Source organism: Rana temporaria, chromosome 2, assembly GCF_905171775.1.
Source record: "Rana temporaria chromosome 2, aRanTem1.1, whole genome shotgun sequence".
Classification (NCBI taxonomy): domain Eukaryota; kingdom Metazoa; phylum Chordata; class Amphibia; order Anura; family Ranidae; genus Rana; species Rana temporaria.
The window spans coordinates 338,395,293-338,413,361 of NC_053490.1; the positions used below are offsets into that span (position 1 = coordinate 338,395,293).

Genomic DNA, 18,069 nt, shown 5'->3' on the forward strand with positions numbered 1-18,069 from the left:
GAAAAATCTTCGTGGATCGCCGTAACTCCTAATTTGCATACCCGACGCTGGTTTACGAAGTGAACTCCCCCCAGCGGCAGCCGCGGTACTGCATCCTAAGATCCGACAGTGTAAGTCCATTACACCTGTCGGATCTTCTGCCTATCTATGCGTAACTGATTCTATGAATCAGTCGCATAGTTAGAAACAGAGATACGATGTATCATATAAAAAATAATTTCCATCCTGTCCATGTATTTCCCCCCCCCCCCTTCTACAATTCAGCATATATAACTGTTATTAATCATTTATTTAGCAAGAATTAAAGAGAGACCTACAAACACAAGGTGGGTAAAAGTAGCTATACAAGGCTTGATGTTCTCCTGTTCAGCTGGCTGATTTAACCATGGAAAATCAGTCAATTGCCCCCTCTACTCTAATAGTGTGGATTGAGGAATTGTCACTGTGGGGTATTGTCTTCAGACAGCAGTAAACAGTTGGATGCAGTCATTTTTTTCAATAATTTTCCACCTGGGGTTGATTTTAAATTGACAGGGTCACCCAAGGTTTGTATTTCTGCCCATGCAGCAGGAATCAGCCAATAATTGAGCAGTCTATGGTTAGCGTAATGTATAGGAGTGGAAAGTGCATTTTAAGCAGTGATAGTCTTGATATTATAGTATATATGTAATATTTAAAGTGTAACTAAATCTTTTTTCATTTGGTGGAGAACTGGGAAGTGCTGAAACACTGAAAGGAAAATAGGGGAAATCTTTTCTTGGGTACCACCATCAACTGTCTCGTTTCCTGTTGTGTTTCTCATTAAAAACGTTTTGAATTTAGATGTACAGTACTTTAAACATTTATTTTTACATCCTTTAATGGTAACATGTGAAATGTGAACATTTTTTGTTATTCAGTCTATTGATATAGGCCATGTAAGCATTATCCAACCCAGGGTTCATTAGTTAAAGTCTGACACATCAAAAGCTGATAAGGAAGTTTTAACATATCAATTAATTAACTAAAACATGCTTCCGGTGTTGGAAGAGCTCATGAAAGTTTTCTAAAGCCCTGTACACACGGTAGGACTTTTGGCCAACCAACTTCAAAATCTGCAACTTTTCAAATTTGTCCGACCGTGTGTACGCTCCATCAGACCAACTTTTTCTGGTTTCATCCAACAAAAAGTTGGGTCTGCGAACGGACCAACTTTTCGGCAACAAAAGTCCGATGGTGCCTTGTCTGACTGTGTGTACAGCAATCCAACCAACTTTTGGACAAAGTGCAAATACGAATGCTCAAAACCAATGTTAAAAGCAAAAAACAATAGCAGAATAACCAAAGGGTGGCGGTAAAGAGCAGAAAAGAGCAAAAAAAAACATGTGATGTTAGGAAACTTTTAGAAAAGTTTGCAGAAAAGTCTGACTGTGTGTATGCTATGGGTGTGGCCGGACAAATCAATTAGGACAAAAATCCAAGGGAAATTTTGTTGGATGTCCTACCGTGTGTATGAGCCTTAACATTTGTCTGTTTTGGAAAGTCCTAATTACCTGGCTCGTGCTTCAGTCTTCTCAATAAGAACTAATCAGCCAAAAAGAGCAAGGTGGTGCCCCCTTGTTATCTCTCGTAGCTATTGCAGAAAAAGTTCACACTTTACACTTCTTTTTCTAAGATTTATTTGTAGAACTTGATAAGGAAAGAAGTGGTTGAAGGGGTGGAAGGGTAACAAGTAGATAGATTCAGGTGCATTATTTCAATCAGGAAACACTCCTGCTTCCAGCAACACAGTTCTCGTCGCCACTCCAGCCAGAGTGAGTATTGCGCACCAGGATAGGTTTCTCTCACTAGTCTAGCATGCCGGAGTGGCGCACGGAATAGGGTACAGTCTCTGCCACAGACCTTCCCACAGATGGAGACTCTTTTCGGTCCAAAATCCTCGTAGTACAGGATTCAGCACCCGGATCTCTCCAGATTAACGTCTTGCCGAATTTAGAACTGACAGGCGATCACCATCAAGCCTTTCAGTAACGGTGCATCCTTCAATGAAGTTCAAGGCCTCTCCCGAGATACCAGCCTTGTGCTAGGTCCTTTTCAAGATAGGTCCTTCATCAAGCGGCTTCCTCCCTCCAGGACGGACAGCACAGGATCACCCTTGAAAGCGTAGACCCAATCTGACTACTGGGTCTACTTAGACAGATCACAACCCCGGACCAACGTGATCCAGAGTCAGGATTACAGGAACACGCACCCCTGACCAGGAGGGCCACACACGGTCCAGTGGTGTCTGTTCCTTAAGTACCCCTCCCCAGCATGCACAATCAACCCCCACTGATTGGCTGCCGAGGGGAGACACCAAAATCACCTTGACCTAGCTGCTGCCACTCTTGGCCTGAGGTGGTAACGACACCCCAGGCGAACAATAGTGGTCACTCACAGCACAGCCATGGCTGGAACAGAGGCCCAATTTGCTAAAAATCATACATGTCTGAGTCAACTAACTCTCATGCCGCGTACAGACGGTCGTTTTTTGTGATGAAACAAAACAACGTTTTAAATCATGAAATAAAACAACGTTTTTGAAACATCATTTTCAAAGACGAAGTTGCCTACACACCATCGTTTTTTCACAATGCTCTAGCAAAGCAAGGTTACGTTTCACCACTTTTTTCCATTGAAGCTCACTTTATAACTAGCTTCTGGGCATGCGCGGGTTTAAAAACGTCGTTTGAAACGTCGTTTTTTGGTACACACGGTCAATTTCTGTGAAACAAAAAACGACGTTTTGAAAAACGACACAAAAAATTCGAGCATGTTCGAATTTTTTTTTGGTCGTTTTTTTGAAGACTTAAAACGACGTTTTGCCCACACACGATCATTTTAAATGACGTTTTTTAAAACGTCGTTTTTTTTCATCACAAAAAACGACCGTCTGTACGCGGCATAAGACTTGCCCCTAAATTTAAAGCAGCGCCGGTCTAACAGGAGCAGGCCGCTAAAAATATGCTTTTAGTCTTTATTAAATTAGAAATCCACCTGTCTGTTTCTTATTGTTGCCTGGGCCCCCTCTTAAGGAGATTTCTTCATACTATTGGTTTTGGAGATCAGTGTTTCTGGTGAAAAGCCAATATTTTAAATTGTTACAGGAATATGAGGGTAAGATCTGCCAAGGAGGAAACCTGTTCTGGCAACAAGTGTTTAAGAGGGTAATGTCCCCCTTTACGAGATCTTCCTATACTGCCTGCTTTTTCTCTGGTAAAGGAAGGGAAGGAAAATCTCCTTGTTGAAGCACAGACAACAAAGCTTTACATACACCTTAAAATAAAATGGGTCAGTTTATACAAAACAAGCGGTTATATCTGATATATAAAAAGAAAAAGAAAAGAAATTGAAAGACCCATCAAAAATATTTGTGTTCATAAAATTTAATCGGCATAGATGAAATACATCTAGCCCTTAAAATATGTTAATTGTGGTTTGAAATCTTGTATTTATTAACAAAATTACTGTCAATCAACAAGGAGTTAATAATGAATCATTATGGGTCATCATAGATTATAATAAACCACTAATTATGAATAATGTTTAGGTTATATTGAAAAGATGAGAACAATTATAAATTAGTTCATCTATAAAATAATATTTAAAAAAGTCGTTTCTACAAATAGTAAGGTTAATAAATGCATAGACAATGCTTGGATTTACTTTTTAAATGCTTTGAAGGGATAAAAAAATTAATTTGAGCGTTTTTTTTTTTCTCTCAGATTCGTGCAGATGGTCCTCCGTATGGTGGCATTCAGTATGAAGTGGTAACGGTGATGAGAGATGGAAGTCCCATTCTAAGAGACATTGCTTTTTCCTCTGACAACACATACCTTTATGTTATGTCGGAGAGGCAGGTAATCAAATTAGAGAAATGTACCAATTCCAGAAAGCATCTGTACTGACATCCTCAAAATACTTTATTTAACAACATTTCTGAAAATCCTGCAACCAGAGCTAGTTTCTGGCTCTTACTAGAGAAAGTTATTCTTATTCATAAGTGCTTGGTTTCTTTTGTTTTTAATAGCTTGGAATAGAGTAGGGAATGATTATAGCCTCTATTGGGTTTTTGGGATTGCAAAATTTGGGAGGCGGTATGGACTTACATATAGTTAAAAAGCATTTTTTGTTTCTCTATTGGGTTTTATTATTTGCCATCCCTAAGAGGAAAGATATGTCTAGAAAATTTCCCCTAACTTACTGACCGAGACAGAGCAGGTCGTAAGTAGAAATTTCCCAGACGTTAAGTATTTTCTATTTTACATAGTTATCCCTGTTGTATTTTTATTTTTATTTTGTGCAATTTAGAAAATCATAGCAAATTGAAATGCAAAAATGTCTTATTACGCAGTAATAGGTGATTATAATGAGAGGTCTGTAGTTCCACAACTCATCCTGTGTTGGAAGCATATTTGCTGTCTCAATGGATATCCAAACCAATATCGCCTTGTAATCGGTTTCCAAACTCCATATTCCAAACTCTGTACATCCTGGAGAATCAATAGAGGCCCTTTTTCTAAATACCTTGCTGTTTTAGTCCCAGGAGCTGACTATATGTGCATTTTGTGTAGTAAAAGCTTTTGTTTCTTTGGAAAAGATAGATGCTTGTTCTGACAAAATATATTGTTGGTTAAGTCCAAGTGCTGTCAATGTATCTCTGAACTTTATGGATTAGCTGTTCTTGGAGAAAAATATAGTTTTGTTAATACAAAATATTTTGCTTTTCTTGGACCCAGGAGTTAATAATTTAAAAACAAGCTCCCTGGGTTTCCGTGCTTCTCTGTGCAATGCAAGCAGATCATGGTTTGTGGGAGGGGCCCGTAGGGTGCTGTACCGATCTTCCCAAAAATAGGAAACGGTGGTAATGCCCACATGGAATTCTGAGCCTCCATGATTGAGAGAACTGAAATCCAATGATAGAAAGAGGCAAGCCAGGGTTGGAAAGGGCTAATGCAGGCTCTGTCCGACTTGCTCCATCTTTTAATGCACATTATAAAAAGCTGACAATTCAATAAAGGAGAGGAGCATGTACCACTGTGCAAAACTGAAGGAAAGGTTTAAGTTTATCTTTAAAAATATTGTAATGCTTATGTATGCAAATGGAATTTATTGGCTTGCCACAGTTTCAGTTTAAAGCGACACTAATCCAAAAACTGAAAATGTTTTATATTGCAGCTTACCAATGGTGATCTGGCCAGTAATACACCTCCTGTATTAGAGTGCCCCCTCTCTGGATGAAGGTGCACTTGGGCACCTTTTTGACAGTAGCATTATTGATCTGGGGTTTAACATAAATAAAAGCTGATCATTGTAAGCACTCCTGTCAGTGGTAAATGGTTTATCTTAACCCTGTAACTACTACATCTGCAAGAGAGCTTGTTCTTTTGAAAAACAACAGACTTGCTGACTGGATCACCAGGTGAAAAATAAGTGAAAAAAGGCCCAACAATTCAAACTAATGCAATTATCACATCTTAAAATTGGTAAGCTGCAATTTAATAAATGTTTGCTTTTGGGTTAAATACTGCTTTATGTTAAGGTTGGCTGGGACTTAAAGAAGCGGCATGTTTAATAAGCTTCTCTTCCTATCACACGTCAAATATTTTAACAAATATTATTTTTTCCATCATACAAAAGCACAGTTTTTCTATTTTGATGTGTAAATTTATTAATCACGCTAAAAGATTTCAGTAATAATTGCAGTGGCAGCTCTGGCAATCCTCTGAACAAAGTGGAGGAAAATGTAAAAATAAATACATTGACGTAGGTCTGTGTAATTTGTCCAAATCGCATTTACCAAGGTGTCATCTTGAGCCAGCCTGTATCCAAAACACGGAAGCCTTTTCTCCACACTTCGTAATTGTTTGTGTCGGGCTTATGATAATTCAGAATTAAAGCAAAAGATATTAAACCTTTTCCCTTTCTCGCTGCAGGGGACATTAATGCACGTTTTTCTCTTGCAAATTGACTTCGTAGTGTAAAGATTAGAGCAGCCTTGGTTTGTTCAGCTTGCATAGCAGCTTCTTAGAATTCAGATTTCATGCAAATTTAGGAAAGTAATTCAGGCTGCTGGCAGCTGTATAATGAAAGCCTAAATGCAAATCAGAGTAACTGGGCAGTTGGGCAACAGTATACCTATGTGCAATAGGCTGAAGAAAATGTCAATGTGTCCCATTTGATACTGTTGTAAGCAGGTTAGAGGTCAGAGCGATGTTTTTCATGCATGTTTTTATATACAAACACTCATTTATGTGTGCACACTTGTACTTTCATTTTTGTCTGTAGTAATATTGGCAAATGAATGTGGTTAAATAAGGTATACTATGAAAATGAGGATAGGTGCAATAAATGTGCCCCTTTTTGCTCTACAGACTAGCCTACCCGAAATCTGTATGTGGGATGAAAATGGCTACAAAAGCCAATATCTATTTATATTAGGGTTTCTCAACTAGCGTTCTACCAGAGGTTAATAGGTGTTCCTTGAGCAATTTCTGCCTGTCAGATAAGTTCCTACTGACACCATTAATCATAGCTATCTGTAAGGGGGTATTTCATCCCAATGACCACAAGTGTGAAGCCCCGTACACACGACCAGTTTCCTCGGCAGAATTCAGCTTCCGACCGAGTTTCTGGCTGAATTCTGCCGAGGAAACTGGTCGTGTGTACACTTTCGGCCGAGGAAGCCGACGAGGACCTCGGCGAGGAAATAGAGAACATGTTCTCTATTTCCTCGTTGTTCTATGGGAGCTCTCGGCCCGCCAAGGTCCTCGGCGGCTTCAGGGCTGAACTGGCCGAGGAACTCGATGTGTTTGGCACGTCGAGTTCCTCGGCCGTGTGTACGGGGCCTAAGGAGCATTCTTCTCACTGACCATTACACTAATGTATCATGAGCTGTAGATACAGTCATTTTTAGCAGGGGTTCCCTGACATCAAAAATGTATTTAAAAGGTTCCTCTGTTTTGAAAAATTTGAGGAAGCCTGATGTAGGTGACACTTTTCAAAAGTATGAATTCCATGTCTAAGTATATAGAAATGACAAATCTTAAAAATTACAATGAGCACTCCCTGCTAAACTCTATGCATGACATAAATGCCCACAATAATTGTGTCTGAATTTTAATAAGTACTGAATTTTCTGAGTGAACCATGAAGTACGTACTGTAACTGAAATCCTGTTATAGGGTGTCAATGCTGATCTCCAAAAATACAGTACAGGTGAGTGTTGTCACCCTAGGACAGGAATTGCGTTGCAGATAGTATTATTACCAGGCGAGAATAAAGGGAGGTGCCTAAAAAAAAAAGAAAATAATGAAGCCACCACATCTAAGGATCGAAAGCCGGAATATTTTCCATTTTATTCTTGGGTTTAGATTCATTTTAAAGCGGTGGTTCCCCCTAAAACAAATTTCTAACAATACATTCGTAAGACCCGTTACACTGCGGGTAGGCTGGCTTTTGTTTTGTTTTTTTAGTACATACCTCGATCTCAGCGTTTCGTCCCTTGGCGGTGGGCGTTCCTAGTTGATTGACGTTCCTCCGACGGGCGCATACTGCGCGTCACGACTTTCCGACAGAAGCCGAACGTCATTGCGCAGGCGCCGTATAGAGTCGGCTCTATACGGCGCCTGCTCAGCGACGTTCGGCTTCTTTCGGAAAGTCGTGACGTCACGTATGTGCCCGTCGGAGGAACGTCAATCAACTAGGAACGCCCACCGCCAAGGGACGAAACGCCGATATCGAGGTATGTACTAAAAAACAAAAACAAAAGCCAGCCTACCCGCAGTGTAACGGGTCTTACGAATGTATTGTTAGAAATTTGTTTTAGGGGGAACCACCCCTTTAAGGTAGCTTTAAACGAGTTGTAAAGGAAAAAGTTTTTTCACCTTAATGTATTCTATGCATTAAAGCGGTTGTAAACCCGCATCAAATTTTTTATTTATTTTTTCTCCTGTAAGGCAAAAGTCATAATGAGCTAATATGCACTGCATATTAACTCATTATGAAATACTTACCTCGGAACGAGGTGTGTAGCACTTACCTGGTCCACGCCGAGCAAGATTTCATCTTTCCTCGGCGTGTCTTCCGGGTATCGCCGCTCTAGCGCTGTGATTGGCTGGAGCGGCAATGACGTTACTCCCGCGCATGCGCGCGGAAGATTTAAAACTCGGCAAGGTCCGGCGGCTGCCGGTCCTTTCGCCGTAGATCCCCCCTGTGCATGTGGCGCATTGCGAGGGGAATATCTCCTAAACCGTGCTTACAGGTAAGCCTTGTTTATAGGCTTACCTGTAGGTAAAAGTAAAAAAAGTGGGTTTACAACCACTTTAAGGTGAAAAAACTTTAGAGTATAGCGCTCCCCCCCCCGTTATACTTACCTGACCCCTCGAAAGTCCCGTGCTCGGTCCCGAGATCCTCTTCGCCGCTCAGCCTGGCCGCTGATTGGCTAGAGCGGATGGATTGAAAGCAGTGCAGCCATTGGCTGGCACTGCTGTCAATCACATCCAGTGACGCCGAGGGGTGCGGCCGAGTGATACAGTGAGCGGCTATGGCCGCTCGCTGTATCACGGGAGCCCGCCTGTAAGGACTATACACAATGCGAGCTCTCTCGCATGAACGTGTGTAGTTCGTGCGCGGAGGACCAGAGACAGCCGCCGAGGAACCCCAGAAGATGTGGATCAGGGCCACTCTGTGCAAAACGAACTGCACATGTTTGTTATTTTAAACAAAAAACATGTTTTCCTTTTAGTGACCCTTTAATTTGGTTCTATACATTAATTTGCCTCTATATTAAATTAAAGCCACACACTTCATAAATGATATACTGGATCTTTGCATAGATCTATACATTTTCAATAAAGAATTTTGTGGTACTTAGCATGAAGTAACAGCACTAAGTAACATTCTTAGCAGTGAAGCGTTTACCATGTTAGCCATAGATAGCAGTAGGAAAGTAAAAATGTAGGCCATACCTTTCACTGACTAATTATATGCAACCAAAAAACAGACTTTTATGTAGACCTCTTTATATTTACATACGGTATATATGAGGAGTAGCATTCTGTAAACTGCAGTGCAATAATACATGACTGCAATAAATCTTTTCCACTATTCAAAGTATTGTGTACAGTGGGGAAAATAATTACTTGATTCCCTGAAGATTTTGTAAGTTTGCCCATGTAGATAAAATTAAGGGTCTAAAATTGTTATCATAGGTGTATTTTAAATGATAGAAACAGGAAAAAAACAGGATACAAATGTTATAAATTCAGTTCAGTGAGTAAAATAAGTATTTGATCCCCAAGCAAAACATGACTTAGTAATTGGTGGAGAAACACTTGTTGGCAAGCATAGAGGAAAGACGTTTCTTGTAGTTAGTGACAAGGTTTGCACACATCTCAGGAGGGATTTTGGTCCTCTCTTTTTTACAGATCTTCTCTACACCCTTAAGGTTTCTTGGCTTTTACTCGGCAACTCAGTTTCAGCTCCCTTCATACATTTTCTATAGGATTAAGGTCTGGAGACTGGCTAGGCCACTCCATGACCTTAAAGAGGAAGTTTATCCTCTTTTTTTTTTTTTAAAGACACCCTGCAAGGTAAAGGCATAATGAGCTAGTATGCATAGCATACTAGCTCATCATGAAGTACTTAACTGAGATCGAAGCCCCCGCAGCAGTGCTCGGTCACCTCCTCCGTCGGCACCATCTCTTCACGAGTCCCTTCCGCATATCGTGGCTCTGGCGCTGTGACTGGCCGGAGCTGCGATGACGGCACTCCCGCCCATGTGCGCGGGTGCCGCCACTAACGGCATGATTGCCGTTAGTAACGGCACGCTCAGTGCACCATAGACATCTGTGCCTTTCTCTTGCAAATATTTCCTAAACCGTGTAGGTTTAGGATATATTTGTTACACCTACAGGTAAGCCTTAATCTAGGCTTACCTGTAGGTTAAACTGGTCTGTAAGGGTTTACAACCACTGTAATGTGCCTCGGTAGTATGTTTTGGGTCATTGTCATGCTGGAAGACCCATTTGTGACCCATCTTCAGTGTTCTGGCTGAGGTCAGTAGGTTCTCCTCCAAGATTTTGCAATACATGGACTCCAATGGCAAGTCAGTCTGTACCTTTAGCAGAGAAACCGCCCCAAAGCATAATGTTTCCACCTCTGTGCTTGACTGTAGGGATGGTGTTTCCTCCAAACATGGCAAGTCCCCCTCCTTTAAGAAGGCACATGTATAGTCATGGCAATGAACATCTAAATGATTCAAAGAAGGATTGGGAGAAAGTGCTTTTGTCAGTTGAGACCAAAATTTAGCTCTTTGGCATTAACTCGATTTGCCATGTTTGGAAGAAGAAAAATGCTGACTATGACCCTAAAAATACCATCCCTACAGTCAAGCATGAAGCTGGAAACATGCTTTGGTTCTGTTTCTCTGCTAAAAATACAGGCTAACTTTGCTGCATTGGCCAATAGACCGGGCCATGTATTGTAAAATCTTGGATGAGAACATTCTTCCCTCAGCCAGAACAACGAAGATGGGTTGTGGATTGGTTTTCCAGCATGACAATGACCCAAAACATATGGCCAAGGCAACAAAGACGTGGCTCAAGAAGAAGCACATTAAGGTCATGAAGTTGCCTAGCCAGTCTCCAGACCTTAATACTATAGAATATTTATGTAGGGGAGCTTAAACTTCGAGTTGCCAAGAGACAGCCGAGAAACCTTAAGGATTTAGAGAAGATCTGTAAAGAGTGGATTAAAATCCCTCCTGAGATGTGTGAAAACCTGGTTACCAACTACAAGAAACCTCTTACCTCGGTGCTTGCCAACAAGGGTTTCTCTGCCAGGTACCAAGTCATGTTCTGCTTAGGGATTTGTTTTATGTGTTTTTTTCAGGATTTTTGTTTGATATTCTGTCTCTATCATTTAAAATACACCTGTGATAAAAACTATAGACCCTTCATTTTTTTGTAAGTGGGCAAACTTGAATAATCTTCAGGGGATCGAATAATTATTTCCCCCACTGTATATGGACCATACAAAATTTTAAAGTACCATATCTACCTAATACTATGAACCAAAAAAATATATATACTGTATATATAAAATTATGAAGTGCAATAGTTTTATAAAGTGATCATTATATATTTCAAAGTGCCAATTGCATTACATCAGTGATTGTAATTGGCCAATACTTAATGCATACAACAGTCCATGAATCAGTATTCCAGTGCTAATACAAAAAGTCCTTGGGCTAGATTCAGAAAGCCCGCCGTAAGTTTGTGCGGGCGTAGCGTATCTCAGATACGCTACGCCGCCGTAACTTAGTGAGGCTGGGGCTGGATTCACAAAGAACCTGCGCCCTAAGTTACGGCGGCGTAGCGTACATCTGCCGGCGTAAGCGCGCCAAATTCAAATTCTGAAGAGGTGGGCGTGTTTTATGCAAATAAAACATGACCCCACGTAAATGACGTTTCTCACGAACAGTGCCTGCGCCGTCCGTGAGCGTATCCCAGTGCGCATGCTCCTATTCATGTCGCAAATAGTCAATGCTTTCGACGTGGATGGAATTTACGCAAAGCCCTATTCTCGAACGACTTGCGCAAACGACGTATAATTTTCAAAATTCGACGCGGGAACGACGTCCATACTTATCATTGGCTATGCCTCATATAGCCGGAGTAACGTTACGCCGGAAAAAGCCTTACGCAAACGGCGTAAAAAAATCCGCCGGGCGCACGTACGTTTCAGAATCGGCGTATCCAGCTCATTTGCATATTCCACGCTGAAATAGAAGGATGCGCCACCTAGCGGCCAGCGTAAATATGCAACTAAGATACGACGGCGTAAGAGACTTACGCCAGTCGGATCTTAGCCTAATTTCAGCGTATCTTGCTTTCTGAATACAGAAAGAAGATACGCCGGCGCAGCTTTGAATTTACGCGGCGTATCAATAGATACGCCGGCGTAAATTCTTGCTGAAACTAGCCCCTTGTGTCTAAGCTACACACTCCTAAAGCCAGCAAAACTCAAATCATATTTGTGAAGCTCATCCTTGTGCTTTATAAATATGCAGCCATGCTGACACTTTTTTTTTTATTATACTCCTTTGTTTCCTTAAGATATGGTGTCATACACTGTAAAATCATAACCATATGCCCATAAGTACAATGGAGAGGTTAACAACAGCAGACACAGAATGGTAGATGAGGATACATAGATAAAGATCAGCAGGACATTTGACATTTGGTAATGACATTTGATCATTTCTTATGTTATCTGTCTAGAAGCCGAATTGTGAACTATGCAAAGATGATAGCTTAGGATAATTTTCAATTGTTTTCCCTTCCTCTGGATCTTAAAGTTCCTCACCAGAACAGTGACCCTCATATTCTCAATACTATGGTTATTTCAGCAAAAGCCTTCTGCCACTGATTGTGGATCCAATGCTTTGTGTGTATAATAAAAACAAAACAAAAAATATATATATAGATATATACATATACACATATATATATATATATATATATATATATATATATATATATATATATATATATATATATATATATATATATATATATATATATATATATATATATATATATCAGGGCTCAAAATGTCATGTCCTGAGCTACTCGCCAGGCCTTAAGAGTTAATCGCCAGAAGTTGCCCCACCCCTAAACACCCTGTTAAATTATCATATTTTATGCAGATCATACATGGGTATGCCATTATTGCAAATGCACTAATTCACCAATGCCACCCCCAGCTTTCTCACTTATACCCCCTAAGCTCTCTCACCAATACCCCCCCAGCTCTCACTAATGCTGCCCCCAGCTCTCTCACTAATGCCCCCCAGCTCTCTCACTAATGCCCCCCAGCTCTCTCACCAATGCTGCCCCCAGCTCTTTCACTAATACCCTGAGCTCTCTCACCAATGCTCCCCAGCTCTCTCATAAATACACCCCAGCTCTCTCACTAATACCCCCCAGCTCTCTCACTAATACACCCCTCTCACTAATACCCCCCCAGCTCTCTCAATAATACCCCCCATGTCTCAATAATACCCCCAGCTCTCTCAATAATACCCCCAGCTCTCTCAATAATACCCCCCCAGGTCTCTCAATAATACCTCCCCAGGTCTCTCAATAATACCTCCCCAGGTCTCTCAATAATACCCCCCCAGCTCTCACGAATACCCCCCAGCAGCTCTGTCACCTCTTGCAAATATAGAATGCAGCCGGCACCGTGCTGATTGTTTTTTGTTTTCTTCAGCACAGTGTCGCTGACAGAGCTCTGACTGTTGCACAGAGCCGAGGAGAAGTTTCACGGCACTTCACTCGGCTCTATGCTACAGACCCGACAGTCTGAGAAAGATGTCACCTCGGACTGGAACAGCAATGTGGGTGGTTGCAGCGCCACGCCGGGACACCCACCAGCAAATGTAGGGCATATGCCCTTGGTGCCTGGCGCTCGCACAAAAAAAGCTGCAAATAAAAACATGATCCAGGGGCTGCAGGATTCCGTACCAGGGGAGCTGATGAGACGAGGGCAGAAAGCGAGAGCAAGGGTGGAGCTGGCCGAAAAATTGTGCGATCCGTGTCTGCATTGAGGAGAGGGGAGAGCAGACATTGCTAGCAAGCCAGAATGGTTGGGGGTTATCCCCTCAGCATCCACGGAGCGCCTCTTCTCCACCCTCAGCAGCATCATGGCTGCTTCTGCCTTCTCCAATTTTTGAGGGCTGTGTATGTATATGTGTGTGTGTATGTGTATATATATATATTCCTCCAAAAATGTGTGCATTTTTTTTTTTTTTTTACAGAGATGATCCTAGCATTGGTAGGAGTGCATGCCCTGTCTCACCAACAGAAAAACCTATGGTTGGACATTGCACAAAAATAACCAGATACTAATATTTTCCCCAATAATATGTACTTTCGACTGTGGTACTTTACTAGCAAAGAGTCAGTTTTCTGTCTGTGTCTGCAAGTCTAACAGCATTTATGGAGGCACATACGCTCATCTTGCATTGATTTTTTAAGGAACTGTGGATAACAATATTCACACCTTTGCTCAATACTTTGTTGAAGCAGCTTTTGCACCAATTACAGCCTCAAGTCTTTTTTGAATATGATGCTACAAGCTTGGCAAACCTATTTTTGAGCAGTTTCTCCCAGTCTTCTTTGCAGGACCTCTCAAGCTCCATCAGGTTGAATGGGGAGTGTTGGTGCACAGCCATTTTTAGATCTCTCCAGAGAGGTTCAATGACTTCTTTGTTATCTTGGCTGTGTGCTTAGGGTCATTGTCCTGTTTGAAGATGAACCTTCACAATGAGTCTGAGATCCAGAGCACTCTGGAGCAGGTTTTCATCAAGGATGTCTCTGCACATTGCTGCATTCATGTTTCCCTCAAACTAGTCTCCAAGTTCCCGCAGCTGAAAAACATCCCCACAGCATGATTGCTGTCACTACCATGCTTCACTGTAGGGATGATATTGGCCAGGTGATGAGCTGTGCTTGGTTTCCTCCAGATGCTTGCCTTTCAGGCCAAAGAGTTCAATCTTTGTTTCATCTGACCAGAGAATTTTGTTTCTCATGGTCCCAGAGTCCTTCAGGTGCTTTTTGGCAAACTCCAGGCAGACTGTCATGTGCCTGTTACTGAGAAGTGACTTCTGTTTGGCCACTCTACCATACAGGCCTAATTGGGGGAGTGCTGCAGAGATGGTTGTTCTTCTGGAAGGTTCTCCTCTCTCCACAGAGAAACACTGGAGCTCTGTCAGAGTGAGCATCGGGTTGTTGGTTACCTCCCTGACTAAGGCCCGCTTTAGGAAGAGTCCTGGTGGTTCCAAACTTCTTCCATTTACGGATGATGGAGGCCACTGTGCTCATTGGGACCTTCAATACAGCTGAAATGTCTCTGTACCCTTCCCCAGATCTGTTCCACAATACAATCCTGTCTCAGAGGTCTACAGACAATTCCTTGGACTTCATGGCTTGGTTTGTGCTCTGACATGCACTGTTAACTGTGGGACCTTTTATAGACAGGTGTGTGCCTTTCCAAATTATGTCCAATCACCTAAATTTACCACAAGGATGATCAGTGGAAACAGGTTGCTCCTGAGCTCAATTTTGAGTGTCATTGCAAAGGCTGTGAGTACTTATGTATTATTATGATTTTTATTTATTTTTATAAATTTGCAAAGATTTCAAACAAACTTCTTTCATGTTGTCATTATGGGGTATTGTTTGTAGAATTTTGAGGGAAATAATGAATTTAATACATTTTGGAATAAAGCTGTAACATAACAAAATGTGGAAAAAGTGAAGCGCTGTGAATACTTTCCGGATGCACTATATATTGCCTGACTGTATGTTATAGAGATTTTAGTTTATTTGGGTGGAAACAAATTGCTTTCCTACAGTATCCATTCAAACAGAATAAGAACATACACTATATTACCCAAAGTATTGGGATGCCTTCCTTTACACACACATGAATTTTAATGGCATCTCAGTTTTAGTCCGTAGGGGTGAATATTGAGTTGGCCCACCCTTTTCAGCTATAACAGCATCAACTCTTCTGGGAAGGCTGTCCACAAGGTTAAGGAGTGTGTCTGTGACACTGTTTGACCATTCTTCCAAAAGCGCATATGTGAGGTCAGGCCCTGATGTGGAAGAGAAGGCCTGGCTCTCAGTCTTCACTCTAATTCATCCCAAAGGTGTTCTATCGGGTTGAGGTCAGGACTCTGTGCAGGGCAGTCAAGTTCCTCCCCCCCAAACTCGACAATCCATGTCTTTATGGACCTTGTTTGTACACTGGTGCACAGTCATGTTGGAACAGGAAGGGGCCATCCTCAAACTGTTCCAACAAAGTTGGGAGCTTGAAATTGTCTAAAATGTTTTGGTATGCTGACGCCTTAAGAGTTCCCTTCACTGCAACTAAGGGGTCAAGACCAACCCCACACCATAACCCCCTTTTCCACCAAATGATTTGGATCAGTGCACAAAGCAAGGTCCATAAAGACATGAATGAGCAAGTTTGGGTTAAAGAACTTGACAAGCAGCACAGCCTCGAGTCCTGGCCTCAAGCCGCTAGAACACCTTTGGGATGAATTAGAGTGGAGATTGCAAGCCAGGCCTTCTCATCCACAGTGAAAAAAGGTGGGGGAGGAATCGAGGCTAGAGATATACCATGTGAGATCATATAATAGCCAGGTGTAGTTTAGCCCCTAACTGCGTAAACACAATATTGCAACCAAAGAAGATTGAAAAAAAAAGGGGGCTACAGAACAACACACTATTGTGGCATATCAAAAAATATAAATACTTTATTGGATGATCAATATGGTTGGTGGATAAGTACATACAGGAGGCTAAAAAAGGTGCAATAAGACCTGGGTAAAAATGATATCCAGATCTACACTAAATACACACATGACAAGGACATATATCACACAACATATAACAATGAACAATGTCCGGACGCCAGGTAATTAGGGAGTGGGTCTTAACTCTTTGCGGGAAATCCCATGTGGATAGCAAAACCTGTATGAAGAGAAAAGGCCACCTCCCGAATCCCCCTGGAGGCTCGAGCCAAGAAAAGGAAAGAGGAAGGGAAGAGGACAGAACTAGCAGCAGATGAAAAAGCACCCTAGAGGTGATCAATACTGTGGATAATGGGGAAACAACAGGAACTTCCATCCGTCAAAGAGTTCTCCACTGAAAGTTCGCTGTAAATGTAAAGACCACCAAACTGAGGTTACCCGGTACTATAGATATCAATGTCCTGATATTGACAATACATCATGTGTGTGTAGCCAGCAAGTAATTATAGATGTCACAGCGTAATGAATTGATACATTACCACTTCCATATATTCAAGTACTCTGTATACAGACCGTTTGATGTCTCCCAATAATTAGTTGCAAGGAGAGTTCATTAAACCGCTGTGTCTATGACGGTATCATCACTGGCTGGAGTGTTCCATATGGATCGTGAAGATGTTGTGACAAACAGCTGATAAACGGACAGGATGAAGGACCCTGACCCGGGTCCGGGAAAGGCTGAACGGTATATCCTATGTGTTGTATCCTGTTCAGATGCTGTTTAGAAGCGGTCTCCGTCCAGTGTCCGGTTTGTAACACTTCCTTCTTCAGGCTCAGGGTTACTATAGGGGAGTGTAGCCGCGTTGTGGCCGGGCAGAAATGACGTTGACTAGTTTCGCATTGGAGTCCGTAGCTTCATCTGGACGTGATGACAGTGTGCAGGGGTTCCTTTTTTATATGATGTCCTTCCCCCATCACAGTCCGTCTTGGTGCAGTGTAATTAATGAAAAGGAAAACACTACATGTGTGATTAACATAGGCGTTCATTGCTAGGGGCAAATCTTCCGACGACATTGCACAAAGTTCAAGTAATGGTATAATAGATAGATAACAAAATGTGGAAAAAGTGAAGCGCTGTGAATACTTTACGGATGCACTATATATTGCCTGACTGTATGTTATAGAAATTTGTAGTTTATTTGGGTGGAAGTGTTAGTGCGCCCACTGTTTACCCTTTTGGAAGCCTATGGCTCTAATCATGCGCTTCCAAAGAAGTCCGCCACTGTAATTCATATGCCCGGCGCCCGACAAGGGGCCAGGCACATGAATAGGGGGTGGCAGCGGCGACCGTAGATAGATTCATGCAATGCATGAATCTATGTGAGAGAGAGAGTGACAGGAGAGGGGGGGGGTGTGGCGCTTCTGCACCCTTTTGGGACGCACCACCACTGCTGTATAGTATCCATATATACAGATACGATTCAATATGTCCTCATGCGCATAGAGCTTAAAAAACACCCTTTTTATTATTTTCTAATGCCTGTAAAAGTAGGCTGTATGTTAGCCTATTTTTCAATACACATATAGACGTCTACAAGCGTATTTGCGGATGAGCGTTTAAAAAAAAATATACCAAAGGCACATTCTAAGAGTAGCTTTGGAGCACAAAAAGCACATATGCACATAAGCACACGTATGCATGTAAATGTTTTCCAATGGCCAGAATT

The 18,069-nt window shown here is 41.8% G+C and overlaps 1 protein-coding gene across 1 annotated transcript in view; it reads left to right on the plus strand.

The window, feature by feature from the left end:
* The window catches only part of PLXNA2 (plexin A2), a 479,392-nt gene that overhangs the window by 210,314 nt on the left and 251,009 nt on the right, over positions 1-18,069 (plus strand). The window contains exon 4 of the mRNA XM_040337525.1: positions 3,744-3,878. Within this exon, the coding sequence (XP_040193459.1) occupies positions 3,744-3,878 (135 nt within the window). The remainder of the gene's footprint in view (positions 1-3,743; positions 3,879-18,069) is intronic.